The sequence below is a fragment of the Scylla paramamosain genome, chromosome 21, assembly GCF_035594125.1.
Source record: "Scylla paramamosain isolate STU-SP2022 chromosome 21, ASM3559412v1, whole genome shotgun sequence".
Lineage (NCBI taxonomy): Eukaryota > Metazoa > Arthropoda > Malacostraca > Decapoda > Portunidae > Scylla > Scylla paramamosain.
This window is the reverse complement of record NC_087171.1, coordinates 14717160-14738332: the sequence shown is the minus strand read 5'-3', so window position 1 is coordinate 14738332 and position 21173 is coordinate 14717160. Positions and strand designations below refer to the sequence as shown.

Sequence of the window (21173 nt, the reverse complement as noted above, 5' to 3'; positions counted from 1 at the left end):
CAACACCAACAAAGAGAACGTCCGCGAACAAGAATGAAAACACTGAAAAAACAACACACGCACATTCATACACAAAACAGGGACTGAAAAAAAAAAAGAGAAAAGGCAACGCAACGCACGTACCGCTAAAGCACAAGAAAAATCACAAGACAAAGAAGAAGAAAAAAAGAAAAAAATCGCGGGTATTATATATATAAAAAAATAAAGTGAAAACATGTTACTGTTGTCATCCCTAAGGCGAAAAGAAATGATAAAACTCCTCTGTCTGCCTGTCTATCTGTCTGTTCGTATGCCTCCGTACACATCCCCGCCTTAAACACACACACAGACATACAGTATCACTTTAGATTCAGGTAACGTCCTCAGACACTGCAGGATTTACGAGGCACGAAGAAAATAGACACCAAATTGTGAATAAGAAGGAGGAGAAAGAGCAAGAGAAGGAAGAGAAGAGAAGGAAGATGTATGTGGTGGCGGTCCCGTGGGTTTTCGGTGTGTTAAGAATTCAATTTCGGCGTTGTTTCACCGAAGTGGGAAGCTTATTGGCAGGGGCGACGCCCGACCTGACCTAGAAGAGAGGGAGGCGGGGGGAGGATGGGGTCGGGCGGCCAGATTGAAGTCACGGGGTTAGAGAGAGAGAGGATGAGGAACGGCGAGAGAGGCACGGAGCTGTTACTGGCGCTGAATGGAAACAGAAAAGAAAGTCCTCTCTGACTGAAATGGTTAGAGAGAGAGAGAGAGAGAGCAGAGAGAGAGAGAGAAGAGAGAGACGAGAGAGAGAGAGAGAGAGAGAGAGAGAGGAGAGAGAGAGAGAGAGAGAGAGCAGCTCGACTAACCTACCGACCGACCAACAGACAGACAGATAGCTAAAAAGACAGACAGACGAAGACAAAGAAAAAAGAAATGAGCAGGAAAAATCTGAATGAGACAAAGGTAAAAGAAAAAAAAGGAAAAAAAAAAAGATGGAGGAAGAGGAATAATAATAGAAGAAAGGAAGGAAGGTATAAAAAACGGAATGAATGGAATGTCTAATGAACTTCGTAGGCAAAATTCCTGAAATCTCCAATAACTCTCCGCCTGCCCAACTTCTTTCCTTCTTTCCTTCCTTCCTTCCTTCGTTCCTTCCTTCTCATGGTCCGAGCTGTTGGCTGTGGTGGGGGTAAGGAGACGATGGTGGGGAGTGATGAGGGAAGTATGGAAAGCTTCATATGTTATTTCTCTCTCTCTCTCTCTCTCTCGTCTCCTCTCTCTCTCCTCTCTCCTCTCTCTCTCTCTCTCTCTCTCTCTCTCTCTCCGCACCACTAGTTATCAGACTCATTCTCATTTCTGGAACCGTCACTCATTTCACTTCCCTCTTTGATGCTTCGTACAAAGTTATCACCTCCAGGACAGACACTTCCCTCCCATCATTGAAGCCTTCTTTCCTTGCTCTTTTACTCGTAGTCCTCCCCCACACAACGGCTGCGGGGAACCTGTTACTCGAAACGCGCATACATATACACCACACAGCTCCTTCCCTTCCTTTCCTGCAGGGACACGTCAACTTGTCTTCCGTTAAGTGCGTAACAGAGGGTACTAGCTTTTGTTTGGGGTAAAGAGACCTGCCATAATAGGAAAGGGTGGGGGGATAACATGTACGTGAATTACTGAGTGGTGGTGCAGGTAGGTGTTTGTCCATTCAAGTCTCCTTCCTTTTCCCCTCTCTCTCTCTCTTTCTCTCCCCCTCTCCCTGGGATAAGTGTCGCCGCCCTTGTTCCCTCCGCCGCTGTCTCCACCACTCCCTGCCTCGTCCAGTTCTCCCTGTCGACCTATATAATATTTTCCGGTGGAATTCCCTCCTATAATTAAGCTGAATTGGGTCCGTCGGTCACGTCCCAGCCAGGTATTATCCTCGCCGGGGATCGACCGAGGGAACTTAAGGGTCACGGTACCGTCCTTTCCTCCGTGAGTTTCCACCTTAAGTGTCAGGCAGCGGGACACAATGATCGCGGTGTAGCACGGTATTGCCCTTCACACGTAAACACAAGACAAGAGGAGGCAGGCAGTGGTATTGTATGTAGAAGAACATCCGGTTTCTACGGTGGGTTGGGGCTATTTGTTGCCGGCTTGGGGTGGGCTGGGCTGAGGGTGGAGTTGGGTGGGATGGAGTGGGGTAAGGAGGGCTGGGGCTGATCTGGCCAGGATGGGTCGCAGGGATCGTCTTCAGTGGTGACGTCCTGTTTCTGAATACAGGACGTTTTCCCTCTTGTATCTTTTCCCTTTTCCTCTTCTAGACATTTCCCCTTTCAAACTTTCATCCCCCCTCTTTATATACGTTACCATTTGCCTACCCTTCACCTCATCAAAGGCTAACTAAACCATCAAAAACGTCCACCTGGGAAAGTATCTAAAGGGATTACATAAGGATGGGGAACGTGTTTTGTGACCCTCCTGGACATATCACACTTCTGACATTAATTTTTACTCCCCTTTCTTACCTAACCTACTCTAATATAACATAATAATCCTATCTTAACGTAATCCAGCAGAGTCAAACCTAAACTAGCTGTCGTATAATCAAGATGTCAAAAAGGAACAATATGACCTCACTCACTCACTCCCACCCTTCCTTTCTCCTCCTTAGAACTACATTCAGAAAGATTTGCGTTGCACCTCCACTACATTCAAAAGGTTCTAGTTAAAGTTACATCTGTTCTTAAGGGTGTTTTAATAGTTCAACTGATAGATTAACAAGATTTATACATTATTAAGAGGAGAAACACTCTTGAGGACCGGCTGATTATCTTTATGGGCTTTGAAAAACAGTGGTGAGGGACAGTGAAGTGTTTAAAAATGTGGGCCTTAGTGGGGACAAGGAAGGAACCCTGAGAAGCACAGCATTTGGATTACTTTCCTCTGGCGAACGTCGCTCTTTATAACCCCGAAGTGTGTTATTACTGGGGGCGTGTACAAATTATGACGCTGCATTTCGTTCGCCGTGGTTAATGCAGCGGTTATTACAGCAAATTGGGGAGCATGAACGGGGATGTTGTCTCTATTGTTAAGTTCTAATGAATTTTGCGCGCTTTACTAATGGACTCGTATTGTGGGCATTCTTTATTTCTCGGTCGATGGTTCAGTCTCGTCAGGTTTAATGCAGGAAAGCGGCGTGGGTTATTAATCGGGGGCAGGAGTAACAGGCTGCTGAGTGATGAGTGTTGTGACCGAGGGAACGTATTGCTGCTATGGTTGTTGTTGTTGTTGTTGTTGTTGTTGTTGTGGTTATGGCTATTGTGTTGTTGTTGTGTTGTTGTTGTTGTGTTGCTACGAATGTCTTGCTGTGTTGATGTTGTCGTGGTTGTGTTGTTGTTGTTGTTGTTGTGGGTGTGTTGATGTTGCTGTGTTTTCTTGTTTTTGTGGTTGTGTTACTGGGGTCATTACAGTTGTTGTTATTGCTTGTATTGTTGCAACTGTTTTATTTTTAAGACATCAACAACAACAACAAAAACAACAACAACAACAACGACGACAACAACGACAACGATAATGGCAGCGTTAAACAAATAACCGAAGGGAGGAAAGTGGAGGTGAAGGACACAAAGGCCACAATGGACAAGATGCGAACATTTGCATACAATGAAATGAATAGATGAAAAGCAGAGGTGAGTGGAGAAACTTTAGAACAACGTGGGCGAAGTCTATTGTCCTTTAGTGGGTTAAACGCAGCTGGTAATACAGATGCAGCTGTCTCTTCTTCCTCTTCCTGATGCTCCTCCTCCTCCTGTTCCATTCTTCTGCGATTTATTCTTATTTTATTTACTGGTTACGGAAAAACAGAGCATTAGACGAGGTCGCAATCCTGAGGAAAAGTGTGCATCTAGTGAAGCGGGAGAGCAGGAAAGGAAAAGGTGTCGAGTGGGAAATCTCAGCGCTCCTGAAATATGCTGAATGGTGGCGGGCGTGCCCTCAGCCCCCGGGGATCGGCGGGACGCATACCAACACCAGGACACGAAACTCAACCAGCGAGGCAACACAGAGTTTTGTGTGAAGTGTTGTACTGGCTGGTGCGTGTCCTCAGTAACACTTCGGAACATCTTCTGAAATACTTCTACGCCGCATCTCCACTACATTCAGAACGCTCTAGTTACGCGGGTTTTTAATGGCGTTTTTCATGGTTCTAGTGAAAGGTTAACAAGATTTCTGCATAATTAACCGGTGAAGCACTCTTGATAAACAGGCAAATTATCTCTATGGTCTTGGGAAATAGCCGTGGTGAGAGCAAAGTGTTCCTAGATACGGGCCATCGTTTCAACACTCTTTATTTGGGGATTTCAAGGACCACAAGCGATCTTTAATTTCGTCAGCATCCTCTTCGATTTTGGATTACATTAATGGCAAGATGTTAAGTCCATACTACATCCGTGTGAGAAAGACAAGAGCAAGACTAATCAAATATTCTCATACGATTTTCAGCAGCAGCAGGCGAGACACAACGAACAGATTCCTCGCCTCACTTGTGTATGCTGTTTGACACACACACACACACACACACACACACACACAGTCTTCTGATCTTTCCCTAATCTTTTTTTTTGTATTAACTTTCTTTTGTTCTGTCATGTTCATCTTCACTGCCCTCCCCCCATCTCTCTCTCTCTCTCTCTCTCCCTCTCATCACTTTTCTCCCTTCTCGCCCCTCGTCCTCGCTCACTCTCCCTTCCTGGCGGTCGAGGCAAGAAGAACACCTGACCTTTCCTTGCTTCCTCCCCATCAGCAGGTCTCCCGTTGCCTCGCCTTCCCTTGCGGCGGGCATTGACAGTCGTGGCGGCGAGTGAAGGTGAGCCCAGTCTGTTCGCGGCTCGGGTGTTGCCTTGCCGCTGAATGTTAAGTGGTATTGGTGTTCTCTCTTCTGTCCTGCCTGGGTTCGTGGCGTGCATACTTTGATTCGCTTCTCTTCTTGTTGGCTGGCTGTTTTCCTTTTTTAGGTGGGAATGATAGCGTTTGGTTCTCTCTCTCTCTCTCTCTCTCTCTCTCTCTCTCTCTCTCTCTCTCTCTCTCTCTCTCTCTCTCTCTCTCTCTCTCTCTCTCTCTCTCTCTCTTCCGATTTATCACGCAGTCACTTTGTCCTTTGCTCGTTGCCTCTTCGTTTCCTCCCCTTTGACAGAATTACTTGTCTTTTTTGTGTGTGTCGTTATTTATGTATGCATGATTACTATTCTTGTGATCTTTTTTTTTATGTGTGTGAATGTCTGTTTGTACGTTAGTGTGTATTAGTCTGCATGTTTGGTGAGTGTGTGGGTCTGTGTGTGTAGGTGGCTGGGTGCGTGGGTTACAAACGGAAGCAAGTTTAAATATACACTGTAAGATAAGAGAAAGGCGATGGAAAGTGAGAGAGTAGAGCAGAGCGAATGAGGAAATGAGAACGGGAAAGAAAGACGCAGGGAGGGAGAGAGAGGAGGGGAGGGAAGGAGAGCCGACCGTGAAGGATGAGGACACACAACGGGCAGACAGTCGAAAGGCTTCCGCTTGAGTGAACCAAAAGTCGAGCATCTGTAGCCACCGAGACACCAAACCCTGATCCCCGTGGCAAGGAAACGTGCCTCGCCGGGTGTCATGGAGGCGCAAAGAAAGAGATGTTTAGGAAATAGAGACGAGAAAAGACAAGGCAAGGCATGGCAAGACACGAGGTAAGGACGCGCAGGTTGTGACTAAGAGCAGGCACTTCAAATCATAACTGATACTTATTTGTTACTTCTGGAATGGAGATGGTGATGGTGGTGATGGTGGTGATGGTGGTGGAGGTAATGGTGGTGGTGATAGAGGTTGTGGTTATGGTGATGATGATGATAGGGAAGTGGAGGAGGGAGAGGAAGAGGAAGAGGAAGAGGAAGAGGAGGAGAAGGAGGAGGAGGAGGAGGAGGAGGAGGAGGAGGAGGAGGAGGAGGAGGAGGAGGAGGAGGAGAAGTTACGTAGAGTTATATAGAAACAGGCCACAACAGACTTTGCGATCCTCACGAGACAACATGACGTAAGACTACTAAGGTGACAGTAAAAGAAAAAGACAACAAAGCAGGAGGAGGAGGAGGAGGAGGAGGAGGAGGAGGAGGAGGAGGAGGAGGAGGAGGAGGAGGAGGAGAATTGTTTCACTCCAGCTTTTAACGTTTACCTTTTAACTGCTACAATTCGTCCTCAAAGCTCTGTAATACTTTAATTATAGTTTCCTGATGCTATAAAAGAACTGCAGTTAATCACTCTTCACAAAGGGAAGAATCACAGCGCACAAAATGCATAATTAATCAGAATTTTTGAAAGGTAACAATTAATCCAAAGTTTCAGAACTGAGTCATAAAACACTCGTAAAAGGGGAGAAGGAATTGCCAAATAAAGAAATAAACACTGGTAAGTATAAGATACGATAATATGTGACAAAAGTCGTGATGAAACTGCAGGAGGTGGGGGAGGGTGGCACGTGTAGCAGTTCAGTTCACAGGGAGGAAGTTGTAGCAGTTCAGTTCACACTAGACAGAGAGACAGAGAGACAGAGAGAGGCACCTGAATGGACTGCAATGATGAGGAAACCCGGTATGAAGTAACGACACCTTATATCTGTTACGTCTCGCCTTACATCTTCTGAAGGAACAGCATGGTGGTCATCACGTTGGAAAAAATATAGTGTTTTTACTTCATCCTGTATTTTCTCATCATTAAATTTTACTTACTTCTCATATCTTAAAAAAAGAAAAAAACTTACTTCTCATATCTTTACAAAACATAGGAATGAAAAAAATTGTTATGAATGAAAAAAAATAAATAAATAAATAAACAATATTGCAAAGGAGAGTTAGTGGTCTGACATTTGTGTCATACTGTTGCAAACTGAAACTCCTACACTTTATATGAAGGTGAAACAAGTCACGTGATGCAATACTTTCTTGAAAACAAGTCATGTAACGCAAGAATTCCTTGAAAACCAGCTTGCTACATGTCACGTACCCTACAGACATGGACTGCATATACCGTGAATGTCGTGTAATCAAGGGAACGACACATCCGAGGTGAAATACTGACACATTTGATACGTGACACAGAAAACGTGATAGAATTTCGTTACATAAATATACAGAAAGGAAAGGTATGACATCAAAAAGATTAGAGATTGTCACATGTTTCAGCGTATCACTCACAGAGAGAGAGAGAGAGAGAGAGAGAGAGAGAGAGAGAGAGAGAGAGAGAGAGAGAGAGAGAGAGAGAGAGAGAGAGAGAGAGAGAGAGAGAGAGAGAGAGAGAGAGAAATTGCGAATCATCAGCCCTCATGCAGGTATTAAAAGGATCAGGTATAGTAAATCAGGTGTGCAATGCTTGGAACGCTCGCCAGTAGTTCTTAGTGACGTAAATGACAGTGACTTTGAGACAAGAATGATGCGGCGCGAGTCAAAGGTACATTCCAGGAGGCAGCGGCTAGCACCACCACATACCCGCGGCGCCAACTGAGTGCAACTTCACACGCATACACGCACAGCCGAATCGCACACAACCACGCACCCACTCACACGGTCACACCCACACACTACCACACTCTTCTGGGACGCACACTTTCCCCCAACACACTCACCCACACACACACACACACACACACACACACACTTCCACCACCACAAACACCACCACTAACTTTTCCTTGCAAGTCAAATGTTCAGTGAAGTACAGGCCACCACAGACGCCAAAGACTAACATTTCTGGATTCCGATTCACGCAAAATAGTCAAAGTAATGCATTTCATGTTTTTCAGAGTTGCTTTTACATCCACTGTCTCTGTGCATGAACGGACGTCAGCGTGGAGGGTCGGCACACCTCACGAACCAAATGGTCGACTCGCCCTCCCTCCCCCCGTCCCGCCGCCCTCCGTCCCGTCCTGCCCGCTGATGGCCTCGCCAAACAATCTATTGCCCGCTCGCCGGCGACAATATCCGGAATTCGAAGATTCCTAGTCCAATTCCTGTGTCCGTGACGTGTATCTGCGCTTCATCAACACCCGGCGGCCTGGTGCTCCTGCCCCTTCAACATGCAGCACTGGCGGGCACACACACACACACACACACACACACACACACACACACACACACACACACATTACAGACCAATAATGCATTACAGTTGTATAATATCAATATGCAAATAAGTTTTGTTTTCCATACAATGTTATCAAATGTGAAAATGAATGTGTGTGTGTGTGTGTGTGTGTGTGTGTGTGTTAGAGAGAGAGAGAGAGAGAGAGAGAGAGAGAGAGAGAGAGAGAGAGAGAGAGAGAGAGAGAGAGAGAGAGAGAGAGAGAGAGAGAGAGAGAGAGAGAGAGAGAGAGAGAGAGAGAGAGAGAGAGAGAGAACTGAACCTTATAGTCAAGAACCAAAACCCAAACATCACAAATACATCACTTACCGCGTCCTGCGTCCTGCCTGGGAAGAAAATATTTCACGCCCTGCAACAAAAAGAAAGTCAGTAATTTTGCAGTGAACAAAGGAAAAAGGAAATAAACGTAAAAGACTGAAGCTTCATTACCATCATTAAGAAACGCGTATACCACATAAGTACGGAGAATACAAATTTTATAGCAAAATATCAACAAGAGATGCATTTACTGAAACAAAGAACTTACCTTTGCCTTTACCATAATAATCTTGATAATAACAATAACAATAAAGGCTTGATTCTGACTCACTGGGAATTTAAAGGGAGTGTTCAGCTAGAGGATACCATCGCCTCCTGATGACGCAATACAAATGACTCCAGTAACTCGAGAAATAAACATCACAAGTACACACGGCAGAAACTCTCAACCAAAATACATTATCCATCTCACTAATGCAAGAGTTAACCAGAATCTTCACTCTTTCATCTCTTTCGCTGGTAAACTTTGCACCTCTTTCTGTTTGTTTTCACCCCTCTCTCTCTCTCTCTCTCTCTCTCTCTCTCTCTCTCTCTCTCTCTCTCTCTCTCTCTCTCTCTCTCTCTCTCACACAACGCGAACCATTACAGTGTATAACTACCAAAGCACATTGGGAAGTAAAGAGGCGAACAAGACTTAGACTCTGATAAACTTTTTGTGTTACGGAAATTGAATGGACTTTTTTTTTTTTTATCTCTCAGACTTATAATGACTTTTAAAAGCGTTCTTAACACACACACACACACACACACACACACACACACACACACACACACACATATTGTTGCTTATTGTTATTATTATTGCTACTAGTATTATTGTTATTGTTATCATTGTCTTTCATTATTATAAATGTTATTACTATTGTTACTTTTCGTTATTTTTTTTTCTAATTTCTGGGTTACGTTCCCACTGCAACCTTAAAAAAAAAAAAATAAAATAAATAAAAGAAAATATCTCGGGAAGTTTCGGCTTGACAGACTGAACCAAAAACCAGATAAACATTACAGTGTAAATATAATATCTGTAATATAATGGCAATACACATTTACTTACTTCCTTATAGACACACACACACACACACACACACACACACACACACACACAGCAGCAAACACCACAGCACACACACTTTCTACTTAACTGGTTGCAGAGAGAGAGAGAGAGAGAGAGAGAGAGAGAGAGAGAGAGAGAGAGAGAGAGAGAGAGAGAGAGAGATGGGGAAGGGAGGGGTAGGCTTTCAAACTCGCTACAGCAACAACAGGGCTGAAGACACGGCACGGGAAACGACAGATGACAAGAGGGAGAAGCCGGTGATGGGTGATGTATTAGCCGAGCCGCTGAGAGGTGATTACGGCAGGAAGTGCAAGAAGGGTGAGGGAGGGAGAGAAACAAAAGAAATAACTATTGCCAAGGATGCATGAAGACACTCTGCGTGGAAGGAAGTGTGGTTAATAATAGTAATACTGGTGATAATACATTAATAACAACTAACACACCACTACCGCCACCAACAACAACAACAACAAAATACTGCAAAAATTAATGAAAGTCGAAATGCTACTCAAATGAAAGATCGTGTGTGTGTGTGTGTGTGTGTGTGTGTGTGTGTGTGTGTGTGTGTGTGTGTGTGTGTGTGTGTCAATTATGGAATGTGCTTCTTCGAGACGTGTTAGACTGAAAACCGTAGAGAATTTTAAACGCCGTCTGGATAAATATTTTGCCTCAAGTTCGAGGTTAACAGCGTTTGTTTGTGAGATATTAAAACTCCTTGCCTCTAGGAAATGGAGGCACCACATTTCATCTATTTGCATTCTTTCGTATAAAAATTTCCTTCATTTTTTTTTCACTTCTCTATCCCCGTAAGATATTTATTTCTGACCTGCTTCCTGTACGGATTATGCCGGAGGGAGTGGAGGGTGGGGAGAGAGCCTTCTGCTTTAATGTCCTTTTCTTCTACTGTCACCTTAGTAATCTTAGGGCAGGTCACCTCGTGAGGACTGGAAGGTCTGTTGTGGCTTGTATTTCAAAGTAACTCGTGAGTGTGTCTATGTATGTGTGTGTGTGTGTGTGTGTGTGTGTGTGTGTGTGTGTGTGTGTGTGTGTGAGAGAGAGAGAGAGAGAGAGAGAGAGAGAGAGAGAGAGAGAGAGAGAGAGAGAGAGAGAGAGAGAGAGAGAATGAGGGGAGGAGAGGGAACCCAGTGAGACGGAAGAATGAAGGAGGGATTAAGAGAAACGCCGGCCCTGATTCCGACGGATGGAAGAGGAGGAGGAGGAGGAGGAGGAGGAGGAGGAGGAGGAGGAGAAGGAAGAGAAGGAGGAGAAACAGACTAGGAAGAACAGACTAGGAGGAAAAGGAGGAGGAGGAGGAGGAGGAGGAGGAGGAGGAGGAGGAGGAGGAACAGAGAAAGGAGAAAAGCAGGAGGGATTGGGAGGGATGGAGGGAAAGAGAGAAAGAGAAAGAGAGAGAGGGAGAAGACGGAAGACTGACGAGGGGACTTGAAAACTACTCAAGTCAGTTGGAAACATACAGGAATCATTAGTAGTTTGACGCGCAATTAAACACTGCTAATTGGCTTTTTAATGGCGACAACTACTTCTACTGCTACTAATACTACTGTACTACCACGACCACCACCACTACAACTACCCCTCGCCCTTGCCTATCATCAAGTCTCTCTGTTGAAATGTTATAAGGACAAGCCGGATTAAAAGGCACCAAACCGGATTAAGAGATATTCATGATTCCAATCGAGTGAGGGTGGAGAGGGGCAGCAGGATGGCTTTGGCGGGAAGGGGGGAAGGGATGGTTTGCCGAACTAAGGGCACCACCAGGAGAACTATTCCCAACTCTGTTAACGACCTGGAGAGAATAGTAATTACTGTTCAAGGTCGTTAGCGGGGAATTGTCGCAGAGAGAGAGAGAGAGAGAGAGAGAGAGAGAGAGAGAGAGAGAGAGAGAGAGAGAGAGAGAGAGAGAGAGAGAGAGAGTGTGTGTGTGTGTGTGTGTGTGAGAGAGAGAGAGAGAGAGAGAGAGAGAGAGAGAGAGAGAGAGAGAGAGAGAGAGAGAGAGAGAGAGAGAGAGAGAGAGAGAGAGAGTGTGTGTGTGTGTGTGTGTGTGAGAGAGAGAGATTGGGAACATATCCCAATTACCAGAGGAGAATATTTCAATTGAATTTTCTTATTTTAAAGAAGGTCCGTACCTGTGTAATTAAAATTTTTTTAGTTATTAGAAATTTTCCTCTAAGATTACACACGCCTAAATCATGAAGAGTAAGAGAAGAATATTAATATAAAATACATCCATCAAAAAAGTGTTTTTGGTGTGTTAATTTTTCTATAAATGTGAAAGAAGATAAGAAGAAGTCAAAGGAATAATTTACACATATGTACAATGGTTCTTCTTTAAGTAATATATCCTAGTTACCAGAAGAAAAATTTTAAATAAACTTTTTTTCACTTTTCAAGTAAAAAAAAAATCATAATTGTGATATAATCTTTACTTAAAGAAAAAAACACCTTTTATATGTAAAATAATCTTGTGAGTTCTCAGGAGTGCGGCAGAGATAATAATAATTTATCACTTAAAAAAAAAAAAAATAAATAAATAAATTGAGACACTTAAGAAAACGCACTTTTTCGATTGATTTATACTTCTTTTTTATATCAATATTCTTCTTCTGCTTTTCATGACTGAATCATCTGTATCCTTAAATGAAAAAAAAAAAATATCACAATTTGTTTTGGGAAAAAAATTCAGTTTAAAAATGTTTATCTGATAATTAAGATGTGTTCTTTACTTAAAAAAAGGAACCATTATGCATATGTAAAATAGTTCTTTGCGTTCTTGGGAGTGCGGTACAAATAATATTCACATTTACCTGAAACAAAAATGAAGACACTTAAAAACACACCTTTTCAATTGATATATACTTTTTAATCAATATTCTTCTTCTATTTTTCATCATTTAATTTTTTTTATTGTTTTTCCAGGTCCGAACTTGTTAAAAAAAAAAGTGAAAAAAATTAATTGAAAAATTTTACCTGATAATTGTGATATGTTCTTTAATCATATTTCACACAAAAAAAGTAAAAAGTCACTAAAAACACACACTTTTTTGATTAATAGGTACTTTTATATCAATATTCTTCTTCCACTTTTTATGATCGAATAATCTGTAACCTTAGATGTACAAAAAAAAAAAAAAAAGAAAACAAATATCACAAAATTTTTCCAATTTTTTTTTCTACAGGTTCAGTCCTGTATTAAGAAAAGTAAAAAAAAAACAATAAAAAAAATATCTGATAATTGGGATATGTTCTTTACTTTAAAAGGACCATTATACACATGTAAGACTGAGTTCTTTTGAATTCTTAGGAGTCTGGTTAAAATTTTTTTGCAATTAAAAATTTTCCTCTAAGATTACAAATGTATAAATCATGAAAAGTGAGAGAAGAATATTAGCATAAAATCTATATATCAGTCACAAAAGTGTTTTTTTTTTTGTATAATTTTTTTTTTAAATATTGCTGCGCATCACTCCTAAGAAGTCAAAGGAATATTTTACATATGTACAATAGTTCAATGGTTATTCTTTGATTAAGGGACATATTTCAATTACCAGAAAAAATAATAGAAATTTATTCAATTTTTAACAAAAATTCAAAAAAATTTGTAATTAAAATTTTCATCTAAGATTACAGATGTATAAAACATGAAAAGTAAGTGAAATATGTTAACACACCACTCTCTAAGAAGTCAAAGGAATATTTTACATATGTAAATTGGCTCTTGTTTAGGTCAGTGAACGTCACGGTCACTAAAACTTTGAAATACACTCAGTTGTCACACAAACGATATATCATCCAAATATTTCTGTTAATCTTCCTTTCTTTACGACAAATGAAACACACTGTTACTCTCGCAGCACCAACAAGCAGGCACGAGGAGGAGGAGGAGAAGGAGGAGGAGGAGGAGGAGGAGGAGGAGGAGGAGGAGGAGGAGGAGGAGGAGGAGGAGGAGGAGGAGGAGGCAAGGAGGGGAGGAAAAGACGCATGGGTTTAGATAAGGTTTCCGTGTTACAATATATTTTGCTGGATATAAAGAAAATGATATGAGCTCCAAGTCTTCAGTGGACCTCCTTCCCTGTAAACCTTTGTATCTTTTTTTCCTCTTCCTTTCCCTTTTTTTTTTTTTTACGTGGAATGGGAGTGAGGTGATTTAATGCAGCGGAGGTTAAGGGAATGAGAATGAAAGGGAAGGGGGCCAGGGAAACGGAAGGAAAGGGCAACTAACTTTCACATCAGAGTGATGGAGAGCTGCGGGTGTGGTGGAGGCGGCGGCGGCGGCGGCGGTGTTCCAGACGCCACCACTACTGCTGCTTAGGAACGTGGTGGCGATAGTGGTGTTTTGAGTATATACCCCCCTGTCTCTCTCTCTCTCTCTCTCTCTCTCTCTCTCTCTCTCTCTCTCTCTCTCTCTCATGAGCGTGCTATACTTAGTGTCTTTATGCCAAAATTACGGTTGGAAGCCAAATTAATCTGAAATTTATAGAGTATATTGCACGAGACGATCTCCTTAACTGAACCACTTTAAATCTTTAACTAAGATACATTTGTTTTAATTATTTTTATGTTACGTGACATCACAAGGAACTAAGATCCCCTTCATGAAATTATGATTATATATATATATATATATATATATATATATATATATATATATATATATATATATATATATATATATATATATATATATATATATATATATAGGCTAAATGTTCCTAAAATGATAATATACATATTGTGCTGTGCTGAAGCCGCGGTCCAGAGTCCTTTCTTCTGATACTTTCATCTTCTCCATCAATGACACATTCTAAGCCGTCTTTTAAAATATCTGCCTACTGGCAAAATGCATAACAATCGTCTCGCAGAAATGTAAAAGTGCCAAGGTGTCACAGTCATCCCAGCGTCAGTGTCTCCGAGACATGGTTTCATTCTTAAATGATTATACGAGATATACTTCTAGATGTGTGTGTGTGTGTGTGTGTGTGTGTGTGTGTGTGTGTGTGTGTGTGTGTGTGTGTGTGTGTGTGTGTGTGTGTGTGTGTGTACAAAGGGGAAGTCGCCTGGAAAATAAAGCCTCGTGTGGGCGATGAATCCAAATCCGCGTAAGCACATCACTGATGTGCGGGCGTGGAGCAGCGGCCGCCTCGCGCCTCACGCGGGCCACGCATAGCGATGAAAATCTTCCTTTGGCAGGCAGCAATTACTTCCCTACCAACTCTGGCCTCGATCTTGGTGGAGGAGGAGTGGGTTAAGCTGATTACCAAAGTCATTTCCCCCGACGCGTCCCCCAACAGAGGGTAATTCCTCCCGGCCCAAAGAGAGGCTGGTGCAGCAGGGCAGGGGAGGAGAGGCAGGGCCAATGCGATACCAAGGATGCGGTAATCAATCTTTTAAGCTGCAAGGGTATGTGGGCTTACGAGTAATTCGTTTCCAATCGTGACGTATTTGCGGTGCTGTCCGAGTGACTCGCGGGGAGCCACCAGCACCACACGCAGCGGTGGCGGCGGCTGGCTGCTGCTCAGTGATGAAAAAAAAAAACTTTCCGTCAAGTTTGTGTGCACAAGATTGCACTCCGTCGTGTGGTAGACATTTTCTGAGAGGTGAGAACAGAAGCGTATCCAAAAGTTTCATTCACTTATTTTGTAGTTAGTATGTATGACTGGGATGCATATTTAAACTTATGTAAATCAACAATTCTTTAAATTTATGCAATACTGCGAGTGAAATTCGTGGCATGTACTTAAAGGATTAGCGTTATAATGCTCAAGTTGCCCCATCACGACCCAAGGCGGTGGGTCGAGTCGTTCATCTCTCTGCCAGGAGTTTACTCGGTTGCTGGAGTTCCTGTCTCATCCTGGCAATCAGGGCCGGAGGGAAGCTTCGGTGGCGGGAGAGGCACCGCTGGCACTGATGCCGAGTCACAAAAGATTTAATATTACGACCACAAGCCTCGCAGGCACGAGGGATGAGCAAGATATTTTCTGCTTTCGAAGGATTCTGGGAGGATTGAGCGTGGCTGTGCGGTGCGTGGGGCCTCGGGGAAGCTGCACTAGCAATGATTTAAAAGTTTCTTTCATCGTCCTCACGTGTCCCGTAGACAGGTAACCAAAACCATATGGGAGAGACCTCTTTCGGTTTGTATTGAATACGTAATCTTCAACTTTACTTAACGAAAAAAAAAAAAAAAAAAACTAAGCAAAGTTCAAAGCATAATTACATAAGAAAAAAAAAGAAAACATGGCACACATCAACATACAGCGTTAAAATAAAACATTAAGGAAGGAAAGGATAACTAGAAAAGAGAAATAAGAGAGAAATTGTGTGATAAAAATCTGAATGTGCGGGAAGCTCAGGCAACACAACAAGCTCAGGAAAGTTAGAGGCACATTCCTCACTTTTCTAAACAACGCCTTTGTCCCTTTATGACGGAGGTGTGTGTGTGTGTGTGTGTGTGTGTGTATGTGTGTGTGTGTGTGTGTGTATGTGTGTATGTGTGTGTGTGTGTGTGTGTGTGTGTGTGTGTGTGTGTGTGAGAGAGAGAGAGAGAGAGAGAGAGAGAGAGAGAGAGAGAGAGAGAGAGAGAGAGAGAGAGAGAGAGAGAGAGAGAGAGAGAGAGAGAGAGAGAGAGAGAGAGACCGAGAGAGAGAAGAAAGAGAGACAGGCAAATAAGAAAAAGAGATACACACATATGAATTCTGATACGATGGCAAACAATAGTAACTAAAAATATCAAGTGTTATTATTGTAGTTAATGATCTGGCAATCCCTGTTTTCCCGTGTACCTTCGATCCTTATCCGGAAACCCTTTGCTCTCTCGCCACGATTAAAGGCCACAGAGATGATTAGCCGTGTTTTCAAGAGTGTTTCTCCTGTTAACAATGTATAAATCTTACTAATCTATCACTAGTAACATACAAGCACCCTTAAAAACCCTTGTAACTTCAAGTAGAGCCTTTTCAGTGCGGTGGAGGTGAGGCGTAGAAGCGTTTCAGAATCTACTCCTTATTCTGAAACACGTTGTAATCCGTCACTAGCACTTGCTCACTTGCCTCCTCCTTAGAGCAATACGCATCAGCCCTCCCCTGTCTGTGCTGCTCCACTGCCCATCCCCCGCCCCGTCCAGCTGCGAGGGTCATCAAAGGGCAGGGCTTGTGATCCATCAAAATCGGTGACGTGGAAAATCCGACTTGAGGATCAGGTGGTGAGAGTCCATCCTCCTCTCACCCTCTGCTTGGCTGGAGTCTGGTCTTCAATTCTCTCTCTCTCTCTCTCTCTCTCTCTCTCTCTCTCTCTCTCTCTCTCTCTCTCTCTCTCTCTCTCTCTCTCTCTCTCTCTCTCTTCCGCCTCCCCTCTTGCTCTACTTCCTCCTCACTTAATTCCTCTCCGTCCTCCTATACTCTCTTCTGTGCCTCTCTCTCTCTCTCTCTCTCTCTCTCTCTCTCTCTCTCTCTCTCTCTCTCTCTCTCTCTCTCTCTCTCTCTCTCTAAACACACTCTCCTCCTGCTTGTCTCGGCCATTTGTCACGGGTCTGCACCGTATGATCGTGTTGCGGCAGTACTTTGTCAGCCTCCCTTCAAGTACTGGTTTCCCTCCTCGGCCCTTAATCATTGCGCTGGCCGGCCCTCCTGTAGCATCCCTCTTCGGCGTCTTTCTTTTCCATTGAGTGAACGATGATTTGGAAGTTTTCTTGTGGTGGTGTTTTGGTTTTTCTTTTATTTTTTTGTTTTGTGAGGCCAGTGAGATGGGATGTAAATATAGGAATCGGTACTTTTTCTTTTTTTTCTTTTTGGTTGTTGTAAGTATGGACGTCAGGATAGGGAAGAAGTAGTTTATTGGATTTATTCAGAAAATTTACTGTAAGAATCTCTCTCTCTCTCTCTCTCTCTCTCTCTCTCTCTCTCTCTCTCTCTCTCTCTCTCTCTCTCTCTCTCTCTCTCTCTCTCTCTCTCTCTCTCTCATGCTTCTAAACTCCGAGGCCACAACTCTGAATTCCACGATGCCTGTACGCACTAGTTTCTACAATTTTAACGGGGACAGCAACTTGAACGGGGACTTGGCTAAACATCCCAGAGCACTCTTGCTGCAAACTCTGCTTGTACCACTTGTACAAACTTTAATAAATTAGTAAGACCAGCAGATCACGGCGCTATTACGATCCTTCCCTTTGATTTTAGTTTTATACACTGAAAAAGAAGTTATCGAGATTTTAAAATACTGATGCGCTGAGGAGAAAACGTAATCTAGTATCCGTTTTCTTTCTTTCTTTCTTACAGGCAACGGTCTCAACATTCCTCTCATTTCGTGTCTCGTTATTAGCTGTCCCTTTGAATATTTGCTTTTTTCCCCCGTGGCTGTTTACTGTCAGTGTTTCCCTACCAATTAATTCAGTCCTAATTAGTTTGTAAAGTTCCGTGCATATGAGTGGCGGAGTTTGCATAATATTAAAACCGTGTTGCTTTACCTCACTACATTCCACGTTGATGATGAAAGAATTAATTTTTTTTTTGTTTCTCTCTCTCTCTCTCTCTCTCTCTCTCTCTCTCTCTCTCTCTCTCTCTCTCTCTCTCTCTCTCTGGTGGTAATAATATTCTCTCAACGACAGGGTGACTGGACTTTGTATATAAATAAATGCCAAAGTGAGACAAATTATACAGAAAATAAGTGTAGTTTTACAGTCTATACAATTTCAACGAACAAGTCTCTTATTCATAAACATAGGATTCAACATTATTAATCGTTTTTCTTATACATTTTATCTTCGAGAGCCAATAAGTTATCAGGGATCCTTTCATTCATGGTCTTTTATTTTTTTTTTTTCACAATTATCATTATTTCGGTTTTTGTTCATTTCCATTATTATCATTATTATATTTTATGGATGTCCGTAGCGCCGAAGCAGTTGTATGCATGTGTCTGCCTCCACCCATGGCCTCATCCCCTCAATAATTGCCTTTTAGAAGCATTCATTCCCGCCTGTCACCCTCACCGCCGCTTCTCCCCCCTCCTCCCCCCTCTCTCTCTCTCTCTCTCTCTCTCTCTCTCTCTCTCTCTCTCTCTCTCTCTCTCTCCCTCATGATTTATTACTCGCACACATTTTATGGCCCCAAAACTGACCGCCCATCATATTTACTTATACTTTCAATATCGTCTTTACTTTTTATACACCAGTGAGTTTTCAGAGCATCCTACACGCCTCCCCTCCCAGCCAAAACACGGCGTCGCTATCCCTGCGTTCCTTCACAGGCGAGGCAGCCCCACCACCACCTGGCCGGCGTCCTGACAGATGGCTTCAGGCAGCGGCGTCAGGTGGCTCGGGGCACAGATGCAAGGCGAGACATTCTCCGCTGCTTCTATTATAACTTGCGTCTATATGCAAATAGGGAAAGCTGTAGCGTCTACCTTCGTTTCCCCTCCCCCGTAGAAACAGTCACTTTCTCCCTACATGTGGCGGGTGATTCGTCTTTCCCGGGACGTATGGCTCGTTAATTTCTTATGTGCAGGTCCTCATAGGCACGCGGGAGGCAGTGGTTCGAACGGTGGTGTTTGTGGATGTAGTGGTGGGCGTGCATCAGTGTTTGCTCTACGCGTCATAAAGTTTACATTGATTCCTATACGTAACTTTTTTTCCTTTTTTTTTTTTCGGGAATAGTGGAGTGTTTCATTAATGCCTTCCCTTCCTTCATCCCTTCCTTCCTCTTCTCAGTTCCCCTTCGCCTCTTTTCTTTCCTTCGTGTATGTATGTTGTATTCACTGTGTCATCTTTATCATCTCATTATCATTTATCTTGCTCCTCCTTCATTATCCATTTGTCATATTCATCATACATTGCTTATTCATTTTCGTTCCTTTATATATGTAATGAGTTGCTGTTTCCTTTCCTCTTTGATCTCAACAATATTTATCCTTCAATTATGATATTTTTTTTTCTAGCAGATGTAAGTGATGCGCATCTATGTTTGCTCTAAGTGTCCCAAGGTTTCCATAAGACTTTTCATATTTCTAAACATGTTTCCTTCTCGTACTACTACTACTACCTTCAGTGGCAGGCTTCATTCATCACTTTAATGTATGGGTCTCCCTATATTTCTTTTTAAACTTTCCCCTCTTCAAGACCCAAATAATTTCACCATATTTTTATTGCCTCCAGATTTTTTTCTCTCTTTTCTCGGATTTCGGTAGGCAAATATATTTCACGAGGAAGCGGAAAATAATAGAACCACAGCAGATTCTTTTCTGTCCAATAAAATTTCCTGAAGCCGACGATAAAAGCTAGTCCTTCCTTTCGTCTCGGGAATACATATAACAACACAGTAAGTCCACTCAGACGTATAATTTCGTGGAGATTGGTAAGCCAAACAAGCCAAAAGCGAAGCCGTTCTCTTGTACAGTAAAATCCCTCTTATCCGGCATCAACGGGACCGCCGACATGCCCGGATACCAGAAGTTGCCGGATACTTGAATAGAAGTGAAATTATGTCAACAATCACCACCCTACACTCACGTATCTTACCATAACAAAGATCAGCTGATCGCCGTGCCGCGCGTCGTCACCCGCGCTGCCACCTCACATTCACCAACACACAATACTACTGTACGCTTCCTCTTTTCTACAACTTTAGGCATGATGAAGGCGTCAGGCGATAAACAGTGTACACGCAGGACTGAGTCACTGAGTAAACACAGTGCAGTGGGCCGCGGGTGGCGCGAAGCAGTGCGCTCTGGTGGCGAGGGGACAAAGTATGCCTCGCACGGGAATTTTAATCGATTTTGTGAGTACACATTGATTTTTTATTGATTTTAAGGCTCGGGGAAAAAATGTGCCGGATACTTGAAGCTGCCGGATACTCGAATGCTGGATGTGAGGGATTTTACTGTATATAGTGAAGGTTGCAACAATCATCGTCTCCGCTACACGAATACACAAAATCTCCAAATTCCCGGTTGTACCTCCGCTCGATCTCTCGGAACGTTCAAAAGAGCTCTAAAAAACCAAGCAGTTCCCTTGTATTAAAGATTTCTGGCTCTCGTAAAGTATTACTGCCATCGCCTCTGTAACATGAGTACACAAAACCTGCAAATTCTCGCTTATACCTCAGCGCAGCCTCTCAGAACGTTCCGCTAGAGGGGAGCGGTGGACAGACAGAGAACACAGGGAAAGACTAAATGTGTCTCTTCATCGTATGCACGGATGGAGCGTCTTCCGTGTTGAACTTGCAGGGGAGACAGTGAGGGGAGCAGAAGGAAGGCTGGCTGGCTGGCGCAGAAGGAATAGCAGTAGTGGAAGTAAAGGGCAGTGTAGGAAGGAGCACGTGGGATGTATGGAGATATAGAGGAGCGGATGGGAGAGAAGGAAGAATAAAGAGGGGAAGGAGATGTAAAGGAAGTAAAAGAGAAAGGGGAGAAAACGATTCGATGGGATGTATGGAGATGAATAGAGAGAGAGAGAGAGAGGAAGAGAGAGAGAGAGAGAGAGAGGAGAGAGAGAGAGAGAGAGAGAGAGAGAGAGAGAGAGAGAGAGAGAGGAGAGAGAGAGAGATGAGAGAGAGAGAGAGAGAGAGAGACAAGCCAAGTTAACACAGACAGACAGGCAGGCGGTGTGTGCGGGAGGGGCGGAAAGGATCCCCTCCGTAACTCCCCTCAACGTGCGAATAAAGACTCCTCTATAATTTGTTGAGGAAAC

General features: G+C 43.2%; 1 protein-coding gene across 1 annotated transcript in view; it reads right to left on the bottom strand.

Moving 5' to 3' along the window:
* The window catches only part of LOC135111287 (uncharacterized), a 262066-nt gene that overhangs the window by 57875 nt on the left and 183018 nt on the right, over positions 1–21173 (bottom strand). The window contains exon 10 of the mRNA XM_064024524.1: positions 8416–8455. Coding sequence (XP_063880594.1) covers positions 8416–8455 — 40 coding nt within the window. The remainder of the gene's footprint in view (positions 1–8415; positions 8456–21173) is intronic.